Consider the following 24,855-nt stretch of genomic DNA (forward strand, 5'->3'; position numbering starts at 1 on the left):
CCCCCATTCAAATCAGGAAGGCGCGCATGCGCTAACGCCCGTAGCGGCAATACGCCGGCCTTTGCGTTTCCGCTTCCCTAGCGTGCGCCCGGGAAGGAGGGAGGCTGCGCGTGCGTCCCTGGGCGGAGCCGCTTCCCAGCTGCTCTTCTCGGCGCCTGCGCGCATGAGCGCCGCCTCGCGCCTCCCGCCCTTTCCTCCTCCTCCTCCTCCTCCTTCTCCTCCGCGAGGGCCCGGCCGTCGCTCCGCGCCCCGCCCCGCCCCGCCCCGCCCCGGGCCGGGGATGCGCTGCTCGGCGGCCGCTCGTGGGAGCCGTGGGGAACGGGATGGAGGTGGAGGAGGCGTTCCCGCTGGTGGGGCAGATGGGGCCCTACCAGGTGTATCTGTGCGTCCTGCTGGCCGTGCTCCTCCAGGTGAGACGCCGTCTCCCCTCCCGCCCCTTTCCCGAGGGTGGGGTGCAGCGCCCCGGCTCGCGTGGGAGCGCCCGTGGCGGGAGGTAGTGCCGGGAGGGGGGATGCCCCCTACCGTCACGGTGTGGGTGCTGTGGGCAGTTGCCGTCTCCAGTGGTTGGGTGGGCGTGCCGGTGTTGAGTGCCGCCTGGTGTGAAGGTTGGTGTTGGAGGCCGTCTGCTGGTGGCGGTAACCGGTCTTCTGCTTTGGGTTTAGGCTGCAGCGGTTTGCTGTGCTCCTGGGGCAAAGGTGACCTCTGTGCAAAGGCAGAGTGGGCTCCTGCGGAGTGAATTTGGGGCAAATGGCTGATGCTGTCTGCGCCGTGTTGCCTGTGGAGTTATGCCTTGTGTCGCTCGCTGAGCAAATGGAGGGTGTGCAGTTTGTTGGGTGAAGGGCTGGTTGAAGTTTCTGAGATTTCCATGAGCTAGCCCGGAAGACAGCAACTTCTGTCAGAGACTGCTGAGAATCCTACACAGCCTAGAGTTAATGGCCTAGGCTAGCGATTTCTAAGTTGTGCGTGCCTTGTTTGTGGTGGAAATGTTTGAAAAGCTGCAAGTGGTCACTGATACCTCTGTGTGCGGAAGATCTCATCTAATCAGCTGATAGGCTATGACTGCCTGTTGTACTTTGATTTGCCTTGGCTTAACCCTTAGAGTATAGGGGCAATGTCTCTGCATTAGGTGTTTGGACGAGGCTCTACATTTTGGGTAGTCAGGCTTCTATTCTCTGAAATACAAAAGTGTAACTCTGTTATGCTTCATGATAAAAATGGAGTCCAAAGTAACAGTGGAGTGCTATAATATCGTTCAGAGACTGCATGACCAAGTGATGTGCTCCGCAACCAGTTGTCTCTACCTCCAGCTTTGCTTCATCTTTGTGCCTATTCCTGTGGGGAGGGGAGATGAGGATAACATGTGCACCTTCACAGTCAGGCCTAGGCATAAAGTGTAGTTTGAATCTGACAGAAGTTTGGTTTACTCTGTGTTAACTCTTCAAAAACTTAATTGTATTGAATTCAGCTAGGCTATCAAATGCTGGGTTGATGCCACTGTGGAAACTTACCAGCTGCAGGAGGGAAGAGGAGAACTTAAGTGTCCTTCTGCCTCTGCTGACCAGTATTTTGTAGTCATGAACTTCCAGTCATGAGCTGTGAGACTGAAGATGTCTTCTCCTGGCAGCTAGGGGAACGACAGAAGTATTAAGAAGCTTTGAGATGACCAAAGAAAGTTCAGATGCCCTGTCCTGTTGGTTGGGAACTCTGTACTTGGTTGCAAAGCTATGATGATGAACAGCAAAAGCTTTGTTGTCTCTGTTTCCTTGTACTGTTTCTCTCTTTTTTTTTTTTTTTTCTTTTTTTCTTTTTTTTTTTCTTTAATGTAGCTGATGAATCCTTTAAAATTAGACATTGCTTAGAGCTTTTTCTGCTGGTGGACTGGCTAGAAAATTTGTATTCTCACTGAAGATTAAGGATTAAGGAAGCAGTAGGTTGGTGGTGTTTTTTTTTTTTTTTTTTTTCTTCCAGTGCTGGTCATGTTCTGGAATGAACTGCAACCATGACAAGTGCTCTATATTTCCAGAGTTTTAAGTAGTATGGGTCAGCTGTTCTGTAATGCTTTCATTTGTTTGTTTTCATTCTAATGGATTAACTTGCATTTCTCCTGGGAGAAGCAAACAGAAACATCTTTACAAGTCCCAGAACTAGTTCAGACTAACCCAAGGGGGAAAAAAAAAAAGGTAGCAGGTTTGCAGGTCTGTCTTTTCTTCTCATGTTATCTTTAATTCTTGAGCTTTACCAATGGGGTCATCCCCTGACTGATAGGTTTTCTTTGCTTCAGATCATGCAGGCACAAGAGTTTGTAAGGGATTCAGATGCAAAGTTTGTTGTCTTTCAGTCTGTGAATAGATTTGGATTTATACAACTGGTTTCTGCTTGGGTGGCTGATTGCTTTCCGTGTTCCATTATTGATGCCAAGTTACATAATGTGTCATTGGGCTGTGCAAGAGCAAGACTGAAGGCAGGTTCCATGACTAGTCTTGGTCTTTTGTCTGGTTTATCATCCATCTTTGAAGGATGGACCCAAAGGTAAGTAATGTGTCTGGTATGCGTGACACAGGTTTACATAATCACGGGCTCCTTTAGTGGATTAGATGCAGCATCTGGCTGCAGAATGAGAACAACTGTTAGTCTATGTCACTGGCTCTGCCATGGACTGATTATTCTGTTTTGCTTGTTTCCCTGCCCCTTCCCACATGCTCACTCCGTTGGATTGTATTTTCATATTGGCCTGTTATAAAAAATATTGCTACATTCTTAAAGGTAAGAGTACCACGTGGGTGAAAGCCATTTTTGTCTTTGCTGTATCAAGTCCCTTTGTCTCTGATGCTAATATACTAAGCTTAAGCTCTCTGCTTTCCCTGCCCTGTAAGATTCCCAGCAGGTGTTCTTGCTCTCCTTGTAGGCTTTTGTGCTTTTTCGTCTCTGCATGTTTCTAATCTCTTGAGTTTCATACTTCACAGGTATTTTCCCTTCATCTTAGTCTTTTTCTTCTCATATAAATTTTTACAGTAAACTAGTTCTACCATGTAGCCTTCTGATATGTCAGTGCATCTGGTCTCTGAAGTCTAATTACAGAGATAGTTTAGCTTACAGCACTTCTTTGAGGCAAGTTGTACCAAACACTTATGTCTGTATAGGTGAGACTTTCCACATGACAGCCAATTTTCATGTGGGCTTGAGTGAACTGGTACTTGACCTGTGGAATGAGCTTATTGACACTCTGGCAAAAAACCTCCAGGTTGCTTCAAGCTGGAAAAATGTTTTTCTATGTCATCAGTGTAAAACTAGATTAAGTGTAAGTTTTGTGGGCTGCTGCTTTAATCTTCTTCACACGTTTGTATTATTCCTCTGCTACATGCTGCTGTTAGTCATTAACTTGTTGAGCTGTTACTGTATTAAGGTATGCCTGCCTCATTCACTACCAGCTTAATAGGACTTTGGAAGATTTTTAGGAATGTTATGTAGCAGTGGTTGCTAACTGTATAATGGAGTGACAACAGCTAAAGTAGAGAAACGTTTTTTTTCCAAGATCTATGGAATTACCCAAAGACTGAACTTGTCTGAGGAATGTGGGCATAGGCTAATGATGTGAATTTGAGGCTGGATTAGTCTTGCATTTCCAGTGTATCTTTTAAGAGAGTAAGGGAGGAATAAAGGGAGCTGATAACTCTTAAAATATTTAGGACTTTACTTTGAACTAAAAGTAGTTGTTTGACACCTGTTGATTACTAGAAAGGTGCTCACTACCTTTTGGAGAAATTATATTGAAGCATTATTAAAGAATGCTGTCTCTTGGTGTTTGTTTAGTGTGTGTAGCATCGTTAGACAAAATCTCACATCTTGCTTAGATGCTTGAGACAGTATAAGTGTAGTAAAAAAAAAAAAAAAGTTTCTTGGTCTCTTGTGACTCAGCATAGGGTGTTGAAATAGTTTGCCTTTGCCGGTGAACCTGAGCTACAGGGTTGCCCAAGTCCAAACTGAACCTGCAGAAGTCTGAAAATGGAAGGGTCTTCCTACTAGATCTCCATTAAAAGGCTTTTTAAAACATGTTTGAAAGGCAGGTCTTGTTTGCAGAGCTGAAAAAGCCTTTGCTTAAAGTTGGGTAACGTGCATTGCACAGCAGTATGGATAGTCACCCAGGTTGGTGTTTCCCTCCATCTTAGGGGCTTATTACTTAACTGAAGGGAAGATGGAAAAACAGTTAAGATAGCAACATCAAATTCCTTGAATAATAGTTTGGTTTAAGGCAAAGGCATTCTTGATGCAGTGCAGCAGTAATGGGTAGGGCTGCTAACTTCTCTTTGCTGTGGGCAGCAGGATCCTCTATGACTTCTATCATTAGAATATCCCCGTGCAGAAAGCTGCTTTTTAATCAGCCCACCTGCACAAATGTTTTGAGGGAAAGCAGATGCTGGGACATGGGACTTCAATAAGGCGGACTCATCCCAAATCTTTAGAAACAGTTCAAAAGAAGTAGTGTCTGTCTTCAGATGGGATACAGATGTGATCCCGTACATAGCCTTGTTTAACTCTGTTTCTTGACGTTTCTTGTCCACCCTCATATACGTTCTACCTCTTCAATAGTGTGAGAGACCACTCTAGTTGTAATGATAGTAATGAAACCCTTTGTCAGTGAATCTTCTTTTAAGACTAATGTTTGCTTAAGTCGGTTAAGCTGTTCTTTGAACTAGCCAGAATTGGTCATATATTGGACAGCTTATTTACAGTCCTTGATGAGGTGTACTGTTGGGACTTTATCTGAATAGAAGATGTAAAACAAATCTGAAATGTAACACACAATTTAAAATGAAAGAAAGAGATGGGTATTACACAAATTGCATTACAATTGCTACTATAGGGTGCTGAAGGTGTTCCAGGGGATTCATGACAAGTATGCTGTTTACCCAAAGTTACTTGCACTGTAACTTAGACATAGCTCAACTACAAGTATCTGTAAGATATGTGAGCAAGGTGGCAGATATAAAAAATTTGCAGAATTGTTGTGTAATGTTCCTTCACTTTTATTACTTCACTGTTTGCCTTTTTTTTTTTTATGTCTATGGGAGAAGTAACACTTTTAAGTCCTTCTGATTCTCAGGAAAGCAGTTGCAGAACGTGTCAAACATGCAGCCGCTTAGGTGGAGAGGTGGTTTCAAATGTGGCATGAATACAAACATGAAAAGCTGGGGCCCACATTTTCCTTAGTGGTGGGGGTCCTTAACTCTCATATGTAACACAGAAGTCTAAATTCTAATAACTGCTTCATTGCCAATTAGTTTTAAACAGCTAACTTGCTATTATTTTTTCTAAAAATAATCCAGAGGGGAGTCATGAATACCTTATCAGTTGCCTACATCTCAAGCTTCCCTCAAAATTATTTTGTGTCTTAATCCAAACCAGTGCATTATCTATAAAGCTAAGCTTTAAATTTATGCTTGCATGTAGTGGAAAAGTATGGTCAGAGCAAGCTTGAGATACAGAAGAAACGTGAGCTGTGGCTTTGAGACCTTCCCTTCTTTAGCTGCATCTGAACTGCAAAGCACATGTAATTAAGCTTGTATTTTGGTTGTTCTAAGGGGATATTCACAATTTCTGGGTCTTCATGCCTTTCTAGTGATCACTACATTCACTCTGACACTGAAACCACATATTCTGTGTGTGACTCTGTATATAATCCATATAAACGCATCTAGTCAGCTTTTGCAATTTAACTTACAAGGCTGACTTCAGTTTCTGTGTGGTTTGGTCCTAGAAGATGCCTGATCAATGTGCTGATGTAAAGACCTTAACAGAATTATTGCTGATGGGCATAGCGAGTAGCACAGAGAAGGAGACATTCTGAAGGCCTCGCAACAGAGGGAAGGAAGCGGGTTGTTCTGCCTATTTAAAAACCAAACAACTCTTTTAAAAAAGTGAAGGCTATATGCTTTGTAAAGAGGGAGGTTGTAGAGCTGACTCACTCTGGGGCTCTTTAGCTGTGGCTGAATGCCTTGCTTTTGCAATGTCTTTTTAAGAACTGAGAATGAAAGGTGCCTGGGGAGGCACTGTGTCAATGGTGATGGGCATCTTTGTGTGGAGTGTAGCTAAAACATAGTGGGAGATGTTTTCGGATTATTGACCGTAAAGATGTTGTTACACAGAACATCTTGTGCAATGGGATGGTATTTGGATTCAGTGGGATCTGAAGCAATCCCATCTTCTGCTGTTAGTCAAGGTGGCTTTCAGCCTGGCAAACTGTTGAAACAATCCACCTAGCCAGTCTGTCCTCTGAGCACCCTCAGAAAGTGAGCCTGGGAGTTAACAGGCGTAATTCTGCTGGATGGCAATGACTATAGATTAAAAGTATTTGTATTATGTTGCATTATCTCTCTTTCCTTCTTCCCTGCCCATGTGTACACACAGTCTCTGACTTCCCATGTTTTGTAGGCAATAAATTGCCTGTATTTTTCCACTAGCAAGCTGCATTATTAAGGCTCTCCACACTGCTACTTCCTCCATTTTAGAGACTCTCACTTCCTTTTCTCTCAGGTGATAGAACTGGTAGGTGCGTAATTGAACTCAAGAATTGTTTCCGACTTGCGCGTGATTGTTGCTCTTTCTTTCCAACCCAAATAAAGTTTTGTGCTCTCAAATGTTTGTTGTTTTGTGTTGTGGTTTGTTGGTTTGTTTGTTTTGTTGTTTTGTTTTTTTTTTTAAATGGAGTAGTTAGTGTAACTATTTATATTTATAGCTAATGTAGTGCTTCATGTGCATTGTTTGCATTAAGGAAAATCTCTGCTTTTTACAAGTACCAGCCCTGTGGGACTGGAGTACCTATGGAGCAATAACATCTGTTTTCTAGGTCTTGTCTGTTTACAAGATGATCTCTGACTAAATTTGGGACTTAACCTGGTTAAACATTTTATTTGTGTTTTTCTGGTCATTTTCTTTATCCTGGTGGGCTTGAGGGGAAAGGGTTTTAAGAAATTGCCTTGGAAGCTTTTGAGACCCTCAGGTAAGGAAAGCTGAAGAGAGTGGTATGTATAGCGTATTCCAGCTTTCTGTTTGTGGTATGCCATTCCGTTATTGGTGTCTTAAAAATATATAGAGAAAGACCAGAACTCTTTAATCTCTTTCAATTTGCAGATCCCCTACAGGCTTCCCACTGAAGATATTAAAACCTTGTACAGCAAACTTAAGGCTGCTGGCAGCTTTGTGTTTCTTAATTATTTTTCCCAGAACTTTAAGAAGTAATTCAGGGACTTCTGAGCCCTGTAGGCTGTAAGTTGAAAATCACTGGTTTAGCAAGTTCCACCACAAAATTGGAAAAAACTGTTCTTTCGGGTCTGGAGCATTATGCTGCTCTGAAATAACAGTAAACCCAAGGCTCTTTTAATATAAAAAAAAAGGCACCAAAAAAAACCCAACCCAAAAACAAAACACAAAAAAACCCCACCCCACCAAAAAATCCCAAACCTGAACAACAAAACATGAGTACATCCAATTGCTTATCCTTGGGCAGGTCCTTAAAATGAATGAAAGCAGCTTATACAAATGTCAGCGATGTCTTTTAGTCTGGATACTTAAATAGCAGAAACTTCTGAAGTAATCAGTGTATGCTTTTATTGTATCTGTTTACAGAGTTAAATGCTTTATTCATTTGGTAGTGAGGGAGTCCAGGCACAGCTGAGAATGTGCTCTTCTGGTAGTCTTAGCAGAACTCCCTCTGTGAGACCAAGACGCTCACCCAGTGTTCTTTGGCAGTGTCCCTAACCAGTGTGTGAAGGTGGGGACTTTGATCTCTTACGATGCTGGCTGTGACTCAGTATGTCGATAGCCAAAGCAGGCTGGAAGATATGGAGGGAAAGTGGGACAAAATCAGATGCAGTCAAGAAAAATCATGCTTGTGGAAGCAGGACTAAACTCGGCTTGGTACTTGTCAGCCCACAATTCCTGCTTTCTTTTACCAGCAGTTGCTGAATTTTTCTTCATGTTATTCTCTAATGCCATCGAGATGGTTCAGCCCTGGACTGGTTTGTAGCATATTCATAAACTGGAATAGGAACTTCTGGCACTTCTATGCATTCTTCTCCTATAAGTTCTTTACATGAGAAGAGTAGAGTGACACTTCTGATGTGATGAAGCTATAGCTGGTGTTCAGCTGAGGAGTCTTGGCACATGACTGCACGTTAACGTAATTTAACTTTCTGGAATATTCCTGTTCAAGCAGAGGTAGTATTTATAGTGCTTTTTTCTAATTTTGGTTCTTCGTTCTTGTGTATTGCCCTGGTTCTCTAACTTAGCAGTGCGTGAGCATTCTTGGCAGAGAGAAACTGGAAGTTTACCTATGGGTATTTTAATAAGGCACCTAAGCTTTCTTTCTGCCTTTTGTTTTTAAAGGCAGAACAATAATTCTTCCAGCTTCCTTATTCATGTTCAGAGGCCTGTCAACCTATGATGTGAAGGTGACTTTATTTCCCTTGTTCAGGGTGATCCAGTCATAGTGGCGGCAGGTCCTGTCCCAGCCCTTTGAGATGCAGTATACAAATCCATGCTAGATAAGTCTGTTTGCCTTTCTTAAGTGTTGTTGCACGTAGTCCAGCATACTACAGAAATGCAAATACTTTAGGCCATACTGCCTGAAGCAGTTCTAGACTCATGTTTTCAGTCTACCAGCATGCAGTTGGCTGCTGTGCTGTTTAAACATAGAGGAAAACTCCCCTTAGTTTCTGTCACTTGGTGACAGAAATTAAACTTGATGCTTTGTAGGGCAAGGCTGTGACGTTTTTTTCAGGGTGATGTAGTTTGTAGCATGCCAGAAGCATTATAGCACCTGCTTCTCCCTTCTAGGTCTCTGGCAAATTCCAGGTCTCCTTAGTATCGTGCATTGCCTGTACCTCCTATGTTATTTTGAAGGAAAAAAAAAATGTTATTTATGGTAATTTTTAATGTTTCTGTGGTAGGTAACATGCTAGATGTTAATTAATTCAAGAGACTGGTGTAGCACAGTAAAGGAATCCTATTGAGCTCTTTTCAATCCTGGAAGTTTTCATCTGTCCTGGAGCAAACAATATAGATAATTGTCTTTCAAGATTTTGCTTCAGTACAGACAGCGGACTTCTTAATGGCAAACTGATTATCGGTATTTATAGCGCTGTGGAGAAATCCAGCTTTCAGGAAGTAATAGCAGCCTGTCTCTTGCTGTTAAATTTTCTTTGTTTATTCTGGTGTTTGGGAGAATGGGGTGGTGGAAGAGGTAGAAGAATCTAATGCTATTGGCACAATTAATGAAGTATGCATGTTCAGAGTTAAATTCACTCGTGATCTTGTGCGAAGAATATTGTTCTGTTCTTGAAGAACCCTTTCTGGAACTTTTTGTTGTTTTACTTTGTTTTAACTTTCCTTTGTCAGTGTCTGCAATCCGCCCTCTGTTTTGCTCTCCAGTTATAAACAGACCCTGACATACCCACTGCCTTTGGGTTCATTAGCAGTAATGAACTAGCAATAATTGTGTGGCCAGCAGGTCGAGGGAGATTGTGTCCCTCTACTCTGCCTTGTGAGACCCCACCTGGAGTGCTGCTTCCAGCACCGGAGCCCCCAACACAAGAAAGACATGGAGCTGTTGGAGCGAGTCAGGATGAGGGCTACCAAGATGGTCAGAGGGTTGGAACACTTTTCCTACAAGGACAGGCTGAGAGAGTTGGGCTTGTTCAGCCTGGAGAAGACAAGGCTCTGGGGAGACCTTATAGTGGCCTTCCAGTAGCTAAAGGGGGCCTACAGGAAAGGTGGGGAGGGACTTTTTACAAGGCCCTGCAGTGATAGGATGAGGGGTGGTGGTTGGAAGGTGGGAGAGGGCAGGTTTAGACTAGATACAAGGAAGAAGCTCTTCACCCTGAAGGTGGTGAGACACTGGAACAGATTGCCTAAAGAAGCTGTTGATGCACCATCCCTGGCAGTGTTCAAGGCCCGGTTGGATGGAGCCTTGAGCAACCTGGTCTAGTGGGAGGTGTCCCTGCCATGGCAGGGGGGTTGGAACTGGATGATCTTTGAGGTCTCTTTCAACCGAAACTATTCTGTGATTCTATGATATGATTCTGTGATAACTGAGAAATCTCAAATGGTATCAATTTACCTAGAAGTGCTGCATCTCTAGGATGGCACTAGTGTCAAAAGTACAGAGCTGAGAGAACTTCACTGAATTTTGCTGGTATAGATCACTTCTGCATGTTGGCAGAAAAAGGGTAGATTTGTTTTCTCGTGATAGGCTACAAAATAATTATTAAAGCAGCTTGAGTTGAGGAGGTGAGAGCTTAAGTGTGTGTCCTGCAGTTCTATCACCAATGCTATACCCAGCTTTGTCATCACTAGGTAGGCAGGAGTACAGGTACAAGGTGTGTGCAGTGTTTCCATGGCCCTGTCAGGCAAAGGTGTGTACACAGGAGTTGGCTGCCACTTGGACTGCCTGTGCAGAAAACGTGTACAATGAAGCTACTTGCTGTTGAGGATCAAATGTTGGCCTGTGCTGATGGGAAGCAAAGCAGGCCTTGTCTGTGCGTCTGCTGTTTGGTGGCACGAGGGAACTGGCTCGTGGACACACATGCTGACTCGCCAGTCTGAGCAGAAGGGGCGTCAAACCCTTACTGCTGCCGTTGCCCACCAAAATGATACTGAGCGTGAAACAGAATTGAGATGTGTGTGTTTGGATGTTTGGAACAGAGAAGGGGGATCTAAGGGGCTATTTTCCACAAACCTATAGGAAATGAGGCTCTGAGAGTTGTGGTTTGCTGTACAGTGTTAGATTTCAGTGTAGGTGTTAAAGAATTTCTAGAATAAAGTTATGTGTGGGTATGGACAGACTTTGGACTTTTTTCTGTGGATTCTGGAAGCCTACGTTTTAAGGTTGAAAAACTCTAAATTGGGTAGGTTTTCTCCGTTTCTCTACAGAAACCCTAAGTTCTTTCAAAATGTGTTGACTGTTGTTGGCATAGGTAATAATCAATAGTGGTTACATTCTTCAAGGGGAATATTTCCTGTCGGAGTGGCTGAAAGATTACATTGTGTTCTTCTGCAGATGATGTTTCTTCGCTTTGTAACTGCAACAGGCTTTCCTTCTGTCTTAGGATGTTCTCTTACTGTGCTACCGAGAGAGGAAAGATAGTCTTTGGTAGAAGAGTGTGTTGTCAGCAGCAGGTAATAATTTTGTAGCAGGAAGACATTTTAGGGCTCTTCTACATAAAAGAGTTATTGAGGGGAAAAAGTCATGTGAATTTAAAGGTAAATAACCCTTTTGAAATAACTTGGCACAGATGAGGTCATCAGACTTTCAAAAATAAGGTGGCCTTCCAGCTTTTCAGCTACTTGTTCAGGAGGAACGAGACTAATCCTAAAATGTAACAATCTCTTCATCATAGCCTTCTACCAGAGCAAGGTCATTCATTGTTCTTCCTTAATTTCAGTCTTTTTTCAAGGTGCAGTTTTAATGTTTCTGTATTTGAAAGGTCAGAAGTTTGTGGCTTACTCATTATTTTGTTCAGCACTGAATGCTTCAGCTGATTCTTGTCCAGAATGACCAGGCTGGCTGTGAATTGCCAATGAGCTGATTAAAAAGGTTGAAAGCACTTCTTGGCAGAATTTAGGTCTTGCTTTTGGTTTTCATTTGTGCTTTGTAACGGGTTAATTATGAGATCTGAAAGAGTTTCATAAATTATTTTTGTGTGTGTTTTCATTGTACACAGAAGAAACTATTTAAGTTCTTCCTCTCCCTCCCTTGCTAGTCTTATTAGAGGTTCTACATTTTTCTTGGAAGTAATTTATTATGAAAATGAACACCAAGAAAGCTGGCCAAGACATTCCAGGCATTTCTATTAATATTAACTTCAAAATGTTAATTTTAAGTTAATTTCAAAACCTGTTAATGAAATAGCTAACTAAAATTCCTTTTACATAGCAGAGAAGGTGAAAGTTTACAGGTTACTAAGGTGTTGCCTTTTAATAAATCCCTGTGCACCACAGACTTCTAATCTAGACAGACTATAAAATTTTAACCTACAGAGAATATAAACAAACAGGAGAAACTTAAACCAAACCAACAAAACTCTAAGCATTTCATCATCAGTCACTACGAGCTGCTGCTGCTTCCCCCTGTGCTTGGTATTCATCTTGATTAATACAGATCAGTGCAGGGAATCGGGTAGGGAACAGTTTAACACCCACATAGAGCCAGTTAAAATGCTTTATGAACAGAAGGTATACATTAAATGACATCAACTTGACTTGTCTTGGGTTATAGGACAAATGAAAAATGAAGGGCTTTGTTTGCCACAGTGTGTATAATGTAGCCATTTATGAAGTTGTTATATGGTATTTCTACTTGATTTGATAGTGTTTTATATTGATCACCAGTTATGTTACTTTTAAGTGCAAGCATTTAGTATTCTTAAGGGGGGAATCTCTGGATTCATTAACACAAACTCCTGCCTCTTACTTGAATGATAAAAACTATATTTTAAATTTCTTTAAGTTTAGAGTTTGCTTTGTCATGTTTTTAGAAAATGTTTCTGGTCTTTAGAATTGTAAATTAATTTTGAGTGTGTTTTGTGGGTTTTGTTTTGTTTTTGCAATGAAGTAAGACTGTTTACCATACCTGTTACCCAGAGTACAAGGCAGATGATCACTGGGATAAACAGTCTTGTGTCAGCAGTGACTCCAGTGAACTTGAATATAGAACAATACTATTTGATACCATCAAAACATGTCTCCATCTTCATACATTTTTCTGATTCAACAGGTCAAATGAAAGTGTTTCTATCTTTGTTATATCCTTGCTTGCTGCAGTCACTAGGATGCTCAAGGCTGGAATTTTTTATTGAAAAAATCTTTAGTGTTTCTTTGTGTACCTGCAATCACTTATTTTTTGATTTAGCTTTCTGTAGCTGGGGTTTCACCTCGTGCAAAAGTGAAAACCATTATGCTTGCTTTCTCTAAACCAAATGCCTTGAGGATTTCACTTCCTGAACTACTTCAAAAATATGTTTATTATTTCACAAGACAAAAGGAAGGATGATATCACTTTGCCCTGACACAGAGTTGTCTGAGCGAGTCAGAGTACAGGGATGCACCACAGATCATGACCTGTAATTCTTGTTTTTCAGTAGTTTCAAACTGTTCTTGAGAATACTGTATGCACACATCCCTAGCAACCTGGCCTCTCAGCTTTTTAACACCTCTTTCCCCTTGTAATCTTAGTCGTTGCCTTCTTTCCCAGATGAGGTCTTTTACTTTTCGTTGTTATCTATCTAGAGGTTGTTCTTTATCTTAAATAATAATATAGTTAACAAATTGTGGGTTTTCTTCCAAATTACTTTTGTTATTCAATATTTTTATATTTAAAATGGAATGAGCATTATTTTAAAAAAATATTTACCTCCTGCCACTATGGCAGCAGTTTATCATGTAGAATGTGGAAATGGGTGGAAAGAAAATGCTTTCAGGTGATAACTCAGGGGTGTCTGTGTTAATTTAGTAGTAATTCTCATTTAGATCTGGGTGTAACTCCGACTACTCAGCTGTTGTACAGGACAGAATAGGATTACCTGGTGTTGCTTGCCTCAGAATTAAGAGGTCCTCAGACTTCTTTTTTTGTGCCTATCTATGGTCTTCCCAGTTTTGAGAATTAATTATGTAGCAGCCTTCTGAGAGAACACACTTTCTGTGGGTATGTTCTTCCCAAGAACATAGAGAGGTGCTGGGAGCAGAGCATGGACTGTTTTCACGAGGTGGCTGAAGTGGGGCTTGAGGAATGGAGTGGTGTGGCTGAGGGTTTTTTGGTTTTGTTTTTTTTTTTTAACGAAGGAAGCAGTAGGCAGGAGAAGCAACAGGATTGATTTTTTTTTTTTTTTTTTTTTTTTTTTTTCCCCCAGGAGCTACTGTACTGAGTTACTGTTCCTCAGTGAGGGCTTGAGATGAGAGGCAGTTTTATTTGGAGAGTGGGGGGGTCTTTGCATTGTTACCAGCAACTGCTTTTGTCTCTCGGAAGACTTTATCATTTGTCTTCTATTGCAGAACTCATGGCACTTCTATGTTCAAACCGGGCTTTAAGATGGACTTGTAATGTAGCCTGTTAAAGCAGTGGTCTGAATGTTCTTCTGAGTAAGCAGCAGTGACCCAGCTTTAGACCAGGCTTGGAATGTCTGCGTTTCCAGCGGTTTTCTTTATTCTGTCCCAAACAAAGAGAGTGTTAATCACTGTATTTAGACCTTGTGTGTGTATAAATGTGCAGATATATGAAAAATGCATACCTATGTTCACATGTGTGCCTCTATATCTTTTTTTAAGAGCCAAACAGGTTCACAGAAAAGTAAAAAATAGGAAAGAATTAATTTTGGTAAAACTAGGAAAGATTAGTTATGAAACAGTGAGGAGGAGATGTATTCCAAGTATCAAATTAGAGGAATGAACAACACAGGTGGAAGGAGGGGATATAATAGAGCAATATACTTGCATTAAAGAATAGCTTTATTTTATCTCCTTAGTACTACTAACAACTTTTCATGCATCCAGGAGGTGTATTTGCTATGTGTGGGAGTTGGGGGACCTCTGACTGAGGGAAGGGTCTCAGGAGGAGAGCTTCTTTTCTCTCAAACAATCGACAGATAAAAAGTGCAAGAACCACTATGTTGAAGTTGTGGTTCTTTAGTGTGTGATATTTGGTAGACGGGGGCTATACATGGCATCTTGTGGTGGTAGAAGGTGAATATAAAATCAGAATATTTTTTAATACTGATTTGGTCCAGCTGCAGAGGAAGAATTGCTTGGATGTATTGTTAGCGTCTTTGATGTTTTTTGTCATTCATGCCAGCTCTATGTGGCCACTGAAGCCATCCTCATCGCACTGGTGGGTGCAACTCCTCCCTACCACTGGGATCTCCAAGAGCTCTCAGCTAATGAGAGCCATAGCAACCAGTCAGCGAGTGAGCAGAGAGCTTTTGGGGAATGGCTTCTGACCGCCAATGGCAGCGAGGTGCATAAGCACGTACACTTCAGCAGCAGCTTCACATCAATAGTCTCTGAGGTAAGTCTGAAATGTGTTTTGCTGTCTCATGTGTGAGCAGTAGATCTTACTGGGTTGGTTGCGGGGGGCTGGTTGTACTGCTTCTTTCTTCCATACTAATGCCTGTTTTGATTAGCAAATGAAACAGGTGCTACCTCCAGTTAGAGAACAGGTGATCTACTCAGGTCTTTGCTGGCAACAAAAACTAGCTTTATTTTGCTGTGCAAATCTTGACCAAAGTTCTGCTCCCAAACTTCCCACCTTTTCTGTGTGGAAGTTGTGTATTGGATCCTGTAGCCTGGCTCTACAACAGAGTTGGAATCGTACCGTTCATTGTACTAATGTGCTCAAAATCCTTCACGGACCCTGAGCTCTTTCTGTACACCTCTTGTGATTCCTTTGCTAAGGTCAAAGTGTGTAGTGCATCCATCCATCATGCAGTTAACAAGCAGTGGAGGAACTGGAGAGGAAGTGGCTTCTGCAGTCTTTGCAGCTTGAGGTATGAGGGAATACTTGGGCAGTGGGGAGTCAGGTGGACAAAGCAGCTTCCCTCATTCTGTCCCAAACTGAACTTAGCTTTAGTGGTGTGGCCTCTGTGCTTTATAAGTGTCATCTTTCATGGTCTAGCTGCAGTCCCTACGGAAATGATTCCAGACTTTGCACTGATGTGTGCAGCACCTGCCCTTCCTGGGGCCTTCAGTATCTGTTAATGTCAAATTGCTCTGTGCAAGAGCCTTATCTGAGTGCATCTGTTACAGGACCTGAACTTAGAGCTGTGCAGTTGAGGTCAGGTGTAGTACCACTTTGATAATTCATGTCTATTGTCCAGAGGTATTGGTGCTATCTGAATTAGTCCTGTACAGCACTTAACTTTACTGGGTATAAGTGTATTAATAAAACCCACCAGCTTTGGAATACTACCAAGCAGTTGGTGTACAACAGGCATTGCTTCTTATTTTAGTAATAAAGAGGATATGAGTAGCTATGCCACTATTTAAATTAAAGTCCTAATGGATGGTGGGGGTTTTTAAGCATTATTTGAAGCTCAGTAAGGTTTTCAAACTTCCTCTGGGCTCTTTCTTATTTGCTTTTTAATTTATCCAAGAATCTATTATTCTCTTAAACTTGACAAGTCAGACATGTTTGTGGACCCTAGCAGCGTTTTAGGACATAAATTTTATAAAGGTTCTTAGAAATTTTAGTTGCATAAATAACAAATGCAGGTAAAGAACGAAGTTTACTTGAAAAACACAGAACTAAAAAAAAAAAAAAAAAATCCCAAGACAACTTGAGAATATTCTGCTTTGTACTTCTTTAACATACTTGTCAGTAAAGGTCAATGTGTATAAAATGTTGTTACCTCTCTCATTTCCTGCTGTTTAATACAGTATTTTCAAAATTTGTTAGCTGAATGTATGGTAGGTGTACATTCATATGGTATATTTGGAAGTTGAGTTGTGCTAAATACAAGGATTTTAGTGAGATCGCGCTTATTTGGGGGACATCTCATCACTAATTTAATTAGTGATGTGTAAATAAGGAAGCTTTCTTTACATTTGAGGATGTTGTTTTTAGTGCTTATCTTGTGGCATCACTTACAACGTGATGATTGCAAATTTACCCTGAAAAATATTCTGATGTAAAAAGCTTGATTTTTATGTAACATGCTTTATGTAGAAGAGAAAAAAGCCTTGAGCCCTTTAAAGGGCTGCTTAGCTGTTGAGATTAATTTGCAGAAAAAAATTTGCTTTGCAACCAAATTATCCCTTAATCCCTGAATGATTCAGAAAGCATCTAATGTCACTGAGTTTCAGTGTTGGCAGCTTTTTTAATTTTCATACCAGAAGTTAGGGCATGGTTCTTGTAGCTGTTATGAAACAAACTGACCATGTTATTTCAAGATAAAATTGATCTCATATATTATTATTATTACACAAATGTATTTTTCTGGGAATTGTTTTTAAAATCTAGAGAAGCTTCAGAAGCTGATTTGTGGTCACATGGTTAGTTTTAGAGTTGAATTTTGTCAGTTTTGCTGCTTTATGGGCACATTACCTACTGTATCAGTAGCACCTCACCATTAAAATGACAATTCAAAATGAAGCATATACTGAGAGTAAGCAAGTTATTTTCTTGGAGTTTCTGAATGATTTTGTTTTGTTAGCTTCCTAATCTTGGTGAGGTTTAATTGCATGGCTCTGTTCTCATGGTGAGCTAGTTTATAACTGAGCTTTGAAATAATATAAGCTTTGTTAGAAAGGATATCTAATGGGATTTTGGTAGAGGAAGAGGAGATTATGATGAGGAGATTAGAGTGTTATTGCAGGGATAATGACATAATCACCAGCTTACCAGCATAGGAAGAAAAGTTGAGTGTCACTAAAAGGAAACATTATCTCAAGATGCAAGAGTAGGAAAAGAACAGAACACAACATGTAGAGTTTTTAGAATATGAAAGGAAATAACTTTGAACAGTGAGAACATGGCATATTTTCATTCTGCAGTTTTGTGGGGGAAAATTTCCTGTCAGGTTCAACCTGAGACATTAAGTCTGTAAGAATCAAACATAGAAAGATCAGGTTTGTGTTTGGAATTGAGAAGAACTGGAAATGACACAAAGTATTCTGTAAAAAAAGGTATGAGTATTTGCAATATCAGAAAACCTGTCTAATGCTACCAAAGTGTTTCTCAGTGACAAGACCATTTGTAAGGAGGAGCGTATGCAGGATTGTCTTTGGACATAAACCACAATTTTTATTTTTGCATAGTGTGCCTACGCACTGGGGTGACGTATGCCAAGAGGTAGGACTAAGCTAATAGATATATGTGAGAGAAGGCGATGAAAGGGAGAGTGGGGGAAGGCTGTAAAAATTACAATATTCTGAGGGTTCTGTCCTTGATTTCAGAATCAAAGACTGCATGTGATTTGGGGGAGCTGTGCAATTGGTTAGTACCACCTGGTAAGTCTGGGAGACAGCAGTCGTCTTTTGGTGACTATCCAATGACTGACTGAATGTGATACTCTAAAAGATTTATGCGAATTTTAATCTTCCTTAAAGTATGTGTCATCCCCCTCCAACTATTAGCTGTTGGTGAACTGCTGAGCTGCTGGGATTCTGGTTAATTCACCTTTTTTTGTTTCTTTCCCCTTCCACCCAGTGGTTTTTAATTGGCAACACATCGTACAAAGTCAGTGCTGCCAGTTCTTTCTACTTCAGTGGTGTGTTTGTTGGAGCAATCTCCTTTGGCCAGCTCTCAGATCGTTTTGGGAGGAAGAAAGTCTATCTCACAGGTAACCACTGCCACCTAACAAAATGAATGAATGAAGAGGTGTTGTGTCTCTGAAGATCAGTGGCAAGAGCCTAGTTTCTGCTGAGAGCTTGATAGGCAGCAGTGAATCATGTACTGTGACTCTCAGGTTTTTTTGTCCTTCCAGTATACTTCAGGAATATAAGTAGGGACAAGAGATTAATGTTTGAGTATTCAGTCACCATCTGAATATCCTGGAGGTGTTCTGGATTTAGGAGTCTTGCCCTAAGGGCTTACATGCATGCATGTCATGCTCGTGGGATCTCCACAGATTGCAATTAATATTTCTGGTAATTTGTTAGCAATGTTCTTATATGTATAACCTGCTAGGAATTTGATGCACCTTTTACATCCTGTCTGCATGATTTAGTTTTTATGTATTTGTGATTCTCATCATGTTTTAAAGCTCATAAGCTTTTTTACTGTCCCTGGATCAAACACCATTTGGAACTTCATGTTTTGTATATGTATTTATGAAGTTGTGTGGCAATGGGTGAGCATGTAGAATTAAAAAATGGATTATGTTTTTTAAAGGAACAACCTCATTCAGAGCAGATAAAGGTGGGCCTGCTATGCAGTGCAAATTCCCCATGTACTGTCCCCTGGTAATGTTTCTCTTCTCTAGTTTGTATAGACTACTTTCCAAGAGTGAGGGGAGATATTTGGTCATATATTTAATCTGTGACTTCTGTATGGGGATAAGTATCAAGCCATCTTAACTGGAGCCAGACAGTAGTTCTGAATATATGAAAAAATGTCTGCCGTGAACTGAATTTGAAGGTTTAGTACTGCAAATTCTCTATCAGAAACCACTCCTTTTGCGTGTGTGTCCCCTTACGATATTAACTTTAGGTACTTAAATTTCTGCCCAAACTTATGTTGTAGTTGTTGATTGTGATTACATAGGACAGATGCCACTGAACGTCAAGTAAAGATACTTATAAATGCTTCTGTTTCACTTTAGGTGCTCTCCTGAAATAAAACCTTTTTTTTGCCGTGTTTTCTAGGTTTTGCTCTTGACATCTTGTTTGCCATTGCGAATGGATTCTCACCCTCATATGAATTCTTTGCCATCTCTCGCTTCTTGGTAGGGATGATGAATGGTGGGATGTCACTGGTGGCCTTTGTCCTACTGAATGAGTGTGTGGGTACTGCCTACTGGGCATTAGCAGGTAAAGTTTGGGTGCCGGTGTCTGTCAGAATTTATAGATTTCAGTCTCGAACACCACTTGAGACACACCAAAGCTAACACCATAGCAGTTGTAAATTTAAGTCTGTTTGAGCATCTGTGTGACTGCAGTCCTTGAGTCCTGCTTTGTTTAATAGGAACCTTAGGCAAGCACGGTAGATGTCTTGGAGCTGTTCAGATTTCTGCATCACTCAAGTTGACAAAGGTCCAGTTGAAACACCCCCTGTGAATGTTAGACAGCTACATACTTGTCCAAGGTTCCTGATAGCTGAGCTCTATCTGTCAGAATTTTGAACTCTGCTAAACAGAGCTTAGTGTTTGCTAAATATCATTCTTTCATTCCTGGCAGTACTTGAAAAGAAATCAAAAGTGGGTTTTTTTGTAATGGGAAGATAAGACAATTGTTGTTTATATGTTTAAAAAAAAAAGTTGTCCTTTGTTCTAAATTTTAAGGTTGATTACCACAAAAGATAGACACCCTCGACTGTCTTGGAAGCTAGTGTTGAAGCTGTCCTTCAGACGTTATGTGTGTAAATTACACCATTATGGCTCTGGGGCCTGACTTACCCAGACTGTGACAAGTGCCAAAGAACTGCTCTGTTGATAGTGTTTTAAAACAGGATGTCTTACAAATTATAAGAGTTACGATTGATTACTATATATTCCTAAGAATACCAGCTTTCCAATGTTTTGTAGTATTTATTTTTACACATAGAAAGCTGAAGCATACTTATATTTGGAATTACAAGACTTAATTGTTTTTGGGGCTTTGGCTGAGGAGGATGTAGAAGAATGCTTTTTGAACTCGTATAGATCTTTGCAATTAGATGTAATACTTCTGCCCTGCATGGGTGACGGTCAGAATAGTCTTTGGTCAAATAGCTGTGGGTTTGCCTGTATCACTGAGTGAATTTTTCTTAATGAAATGTTAGTTTCTGTCTAATGTGTTGAGAGTTAGTAATGTTCCTTAAAGGAGTGGTAATGTTTTGTTTTGTTTTTAATTGTCTGTTAGGATCTATTGGTGGCTTGTTCTTTGCTGTGGGAATTGCCCAGTATGCTTTATTAGGATACTTCATTCGTTCCTGGAGGACTCTGGCTGTTGTGGTTAACCTGGAAGGAACAGTTGTCTTTCTCCTCTCTCTGTAAGTTATTTTTCAAACTGAGTTTCATCAAGAAAGATGTCAAAATTAAGAAACAAACAAACAAAACTGATGAACAAACCAAGCAACTAAGTCGAAGTGCCTTTCTAGGTTAGCATGGTAACCCTGCATTTCTCTCAGCCTTTACCACCCCGTGTTCTCTGCTTTCTTTAAATAGCAGTGCTGCAGTATTTGAAAATACAAGTGAACATTGTATTGTATACACATTATTACTGTAGTTGGGAATAGTCTCTAGAGTGGTCTAGAAGCACATCCTGTTCTTTAACTGGTATATGTTGTCTGGTATGCCAGAAGACACTATAAACATAAATATATATGTGTATATATATATATAAAAAGACACAGAAATGTTTTTGCATTTACATGATGACATGATGTTTCTCTTATAATTGTGCTTACACAGAAGGAACAGCATAAAAATTGCTTGCACATACAGTCTTAAAGGTGACTTGCAAAAGAACAAGTGAGCAGCTTCCTTTTATTTTTCAAATGAGATTAGGGAAGAATAGGAAGATGGCTTCTATATTAAGATAGCAAGGGTTTTCGTTTCTGGACTTCGGCACTGTATGTGCTCTTCTTGTACTTCCAGACAGCAAAATCTCCGTAACTAAAAAAAGGAAAAAAAAATCCCTTTTAGCTGCTGTTTAAACTTAAGGCTTTTTTCCTTCCAATATATATTCAGTAACTAACTTTTTGACTAAAGCTCTTTGCTAAAGAGTCAACGCACTCTTTCAAAAGAAGCATTGGAACTGAGGGAAAGGTTTAGAGGCTGTTCCTGAGGTGAAAGGCAGAGATGAGACTTGTGATATTTCAAAACTTAGTGGTGTTTGAGGCCTCTGGAAAAACTTTTTTAACTTTCAGACTGATACATATGATTTTTTGAAGTGCTTTAGGGTTGGGACTGCAGAGCTGTGCTCAGAGGCCTATCTAACTGAAAGTTAAAGGATTTTTTTTTATTCCAGATTTCACACTGCCTCCCTTCCACATTGCTGAAAAATTACTCTGTGCAGAAAATACCAGATTTTTTTTTTTGGTCATGGGGAAGAAAACATGTGCCTTTCTAAGCTCTTCTCTTTTATAAAAGCACAGAATCACTTTTCTTTAAATTTAAGAGGGAAATGTCACTTCTGGTCAGAGGCAAAAATCTTAAAAAGCTTGTGGCAAAAGACTAAAGTTTAAATTAGTTCTGGGAATCTGAAAGTAGTAGAAGAGGATTTGTTTTGCAAACTGTGTTGGAATTATAGACCTATCGAGTGAACAGTGCACATGGGGACCTTTGCACCGCCTCTGCCTTTGTGTCTACAGGAGAGAAATTGGGGAAATGTTGGAAAATGAGAAATGGAAGACAACTAGTTAGTGTTAGAAAAAATGCTGTGTTACTTGTAGCAATACAGTGCCTCCTTAATTCTGAATTCACTGGTGACAGGGTCCTAATGATACTGTAACTTGTAGTTTTGTGCATGTGTGTGTGTATGTAAATGTATATACTCAGTGTAATTTCTTGGTCTCTAAATTACATGAGACTTATGTTCCCTTTCCTTTCAACATGCTTCGTCTCTATTTCAGTAAGTGAATTTTATACCTGAAGGGTTGTCTGAAAAATTCTTTGTTACACTGAAATGTATTTCAGCCTTATTTCCGTAGACAAGTCCAGCTTCGTAGAAAAGAAAAGCCCTAAAGCTGTCTGTGTATGTATGTATGTTTCAGATTCATTCCAGAGTCCCCCCGCTGGCTCTATTCACAAGGCCGGCTGAATGAAGCAGAAGATGCCCTCTACCTCATTGCAAAGAGGAACCGCAAGCAGAAGTGCACTTTTTCATTAAAACTCCCAGCAGAGAGGAGCTCCAGAGAGGCTGGCAGCTTCTTGGATCTGTTCCGATATAAGATTCTCTTGGGACGCACCTTGATCATGATGTTTACCTGGTACTTGAAATACTTTGTAGGCCCAGCTGTGCTACTGTTTCCTCTTTTAGGTCTTTGAGAGAGCATGTTGCTGAGAATTGGCTCATCCTGGAGATTGTGCTTAGTCTCAGCCTGTATTAAGAACGCTGTACCCAAGAAGGGTCCTTGTTTTATGATATTTTCTTAGTGCATTTCTAACATGAGGTGTTTTTACAGTCTAATTCTGAGGCGTCTAGTTCTGAAGTGTTTTATCTCCACATTTCTGTCATGATTTTTGAGTCTCAAAATAGTTGAGAACTACCTCTTCCTTTTCTGACCCTCAAAGGCTGCTGAGATTAGCCATGCTGTCCTCCTCTTTGGCCCAGTGCTGTGTCAGTACTTGCAGTCACATGGATTGTTCTTTTTGTGTGTAAGGAGCCCATTAGCAGGTGGGTGGCCTGGCCTACCTTGTCTAATGAGTGTGTTTATTTTCTTAAAAGAAAGCGCTGCCAGTGCTAGCAGTTGCTGTAGTAAGGAGCCAGAACCCATGATGTTACCTCTAGTCAATAAGAAAATTTAACTCTAAAAGTGTTTTGTTTCTAATAGCTCTGCTAGCCCTGAGGTCTTTTGCTGCTACTTTGAAATAAACCTTATGTATGATATGGTATGAGAGTCCTCTGGCATTACTGTTCATACAGTTGCTTTTGTAATGCACATATTTGGGGAAGATGTATAGATTAGGGAAAAAACCCCAAATGCCATTATTTTGTCAGCAGACAACACAGAGCTGTTTTCCTGTACTGTTCCAAATGCTTACTGCAGAATAGTTGATTTTTCTGTTCCTTAAATGAGAATTGCTGATTTTCTGCAGAGTGAATTAGTGACCTGTTCATTTTCTCTTTGTAAAGATGACAGTCAGTCAGGGTTACAAAAGAAAAGTAAAAAATCATAATTGGAGAATGACTAAAACTGGACCAGGGTGTAGAAATTAAAAGAAGGTGAAGGTGTCATCTGAACTGTTTTGAGAAAGGGTTTACATACATTTGGAAAAGTCTGGACAGAAGTGAAACCTGATGAAAACAAAAAGGACAAAGGCATTCCTCAAGTCAAATAATATAACATGATCATATTTTAACTGTATTCTGGTTTATGCACATTCTTCTTAAGTGTAGTCTTAAGTTTAATAAGTCAGAAATTGGGTCTGTGCAGAGACAAAATGGATTCTTTGCCTAGAAAGCATCATATACTTGTAGAGTAACATTTTAGACCAATCTTATGGATCACTAAATATAGTTTGTAGTGTATCATGCCAGACCAGTGCTTTGATTTGGCAGGCAAGGTGGCAGCTCTGATTTTACTCTCTTTCTGTCTTTTGCAGGTTTGTGTGCAGCTTGGTTTACTATGGTCTTACCCTTAATGTGGGTGACTTAGGTGGAAGTATTTATGCCAATTTAGCCCTTTCAGGGTTGATAGAAATCCCAGCATACCCAATCTGTATTTACTTGATTAACCAAAAATGGTAAGTATAAAATTCATTAACCCATTCAGGGTTTTGTTTGTTTGTAATTTTTCTCAAAGTATATTGCATCTCCAGGCTTATATCTGGTGTGTGGGGCTTGCTGCTTCAATTTGAAAGTGCCATTGATATATCTTTATTTCAAATAACGGTTTAATTTGTTCTCAGTAGCTCACATTATTAATGAGACACCTAAATTTGGCTCAGAGATGAGGCTGATCTCCTGCATCAGTCGAACGTAGCTGCGCTGACTCCATGCTAACACAAGATGGCGTTCTTCCCACCTCTGTCTCGTAATCATCGTTCTCACTGTTAAGTCAAAGCTATTGCAACTAAACTCAACTGAAGCTGTCGTGTGGTTTCGTGTAACAGTTGCTGTGTGCACTAGTATGTGAGCAGAGCTGTTGATTCAAATATTTAGCCTTTTCCTGAGCCGTGATACTTTAGACAATGTCTTTCACTTTTTGTAGAATTCACCTCCCAGTCTCTTCTCTACGTGTCCCCTGAGGAGCTTTACAAACATGCACACACGGTGGGAAGCAAATCAAAATCCTAGAAATTGTCAGCCGCTGCAGAAAGACTTCTTGGTGCTCATTTTGTTAAGAGTGCAGTAGAAGCTTGTTTAAAAACAGTGTGAGAGGAAGTGTTTGTGAGAGATGGCGCTCAGAATTTTCGACTGCAAATAAGAAGACAACATGAATTTAGAGGACTCATTGCTCTGCGAACTACAGATTTAATGCAGACTAAAGCTTTGTTATCCTTGCACATC

At 40.5% G+C, this 24,855-nt stretch overlaps 1 protein-coding gene across 2 annotated transcripts in view; it reads left to right on the forward strand.

The window, feature by feature from the left end:
• Nucleotides 1–323: 323 nt before the first annotated feature.
• SLC22A15 (solute carrier family 22 member 15) overlaps nt 324–24,855 on the forward strand; it is a 35,394-nt gene continuing 10,862 nt past the window's right edge. For both annotated transcript variants that reach the window (XM_086464445.1, XM_086464450.1), the window contains exons 1-7: nt 324–410; nt 14,840–15,052; nt 18,191–18,323; nt 19,348–19,512; nt 20,542–20,671; nt 22,397–22,612; nt 23,949–24,089. In XM_086464445.1, the coding sequence (XP_086320571.1) occupies nt 324–410; nt 14,840–15,052; nt 18,191–18,323; nt 19,348–19,512; nt 20,542–20,671; nt 22,397–22,612; nt 23,949–24,089 (1,085 nt within the window). The remainder of the gene's footprint in view (nt 411–14,839; nt 15,053–18,190; nt 18,324–19,347; nt 19,513–20,541; nt 20,672–22,396; nt 22,613–23,948; nt 24,090–24,855) is intronic.

Source organism: Leptosomus discolor, chromosome 1 (genome assembly GCF_034619465.1).
Source record: "Leptosomus discolor isolate bLepDis1 chromosome 1, bLepDis1.hap2, whole genome shotgun sequence".
NCBI lineage: Eukaryota > Metazoa > Chordata > Aves > Leptosomiformes > Leptosomidae > Leptosomus > Leptosomus discolor.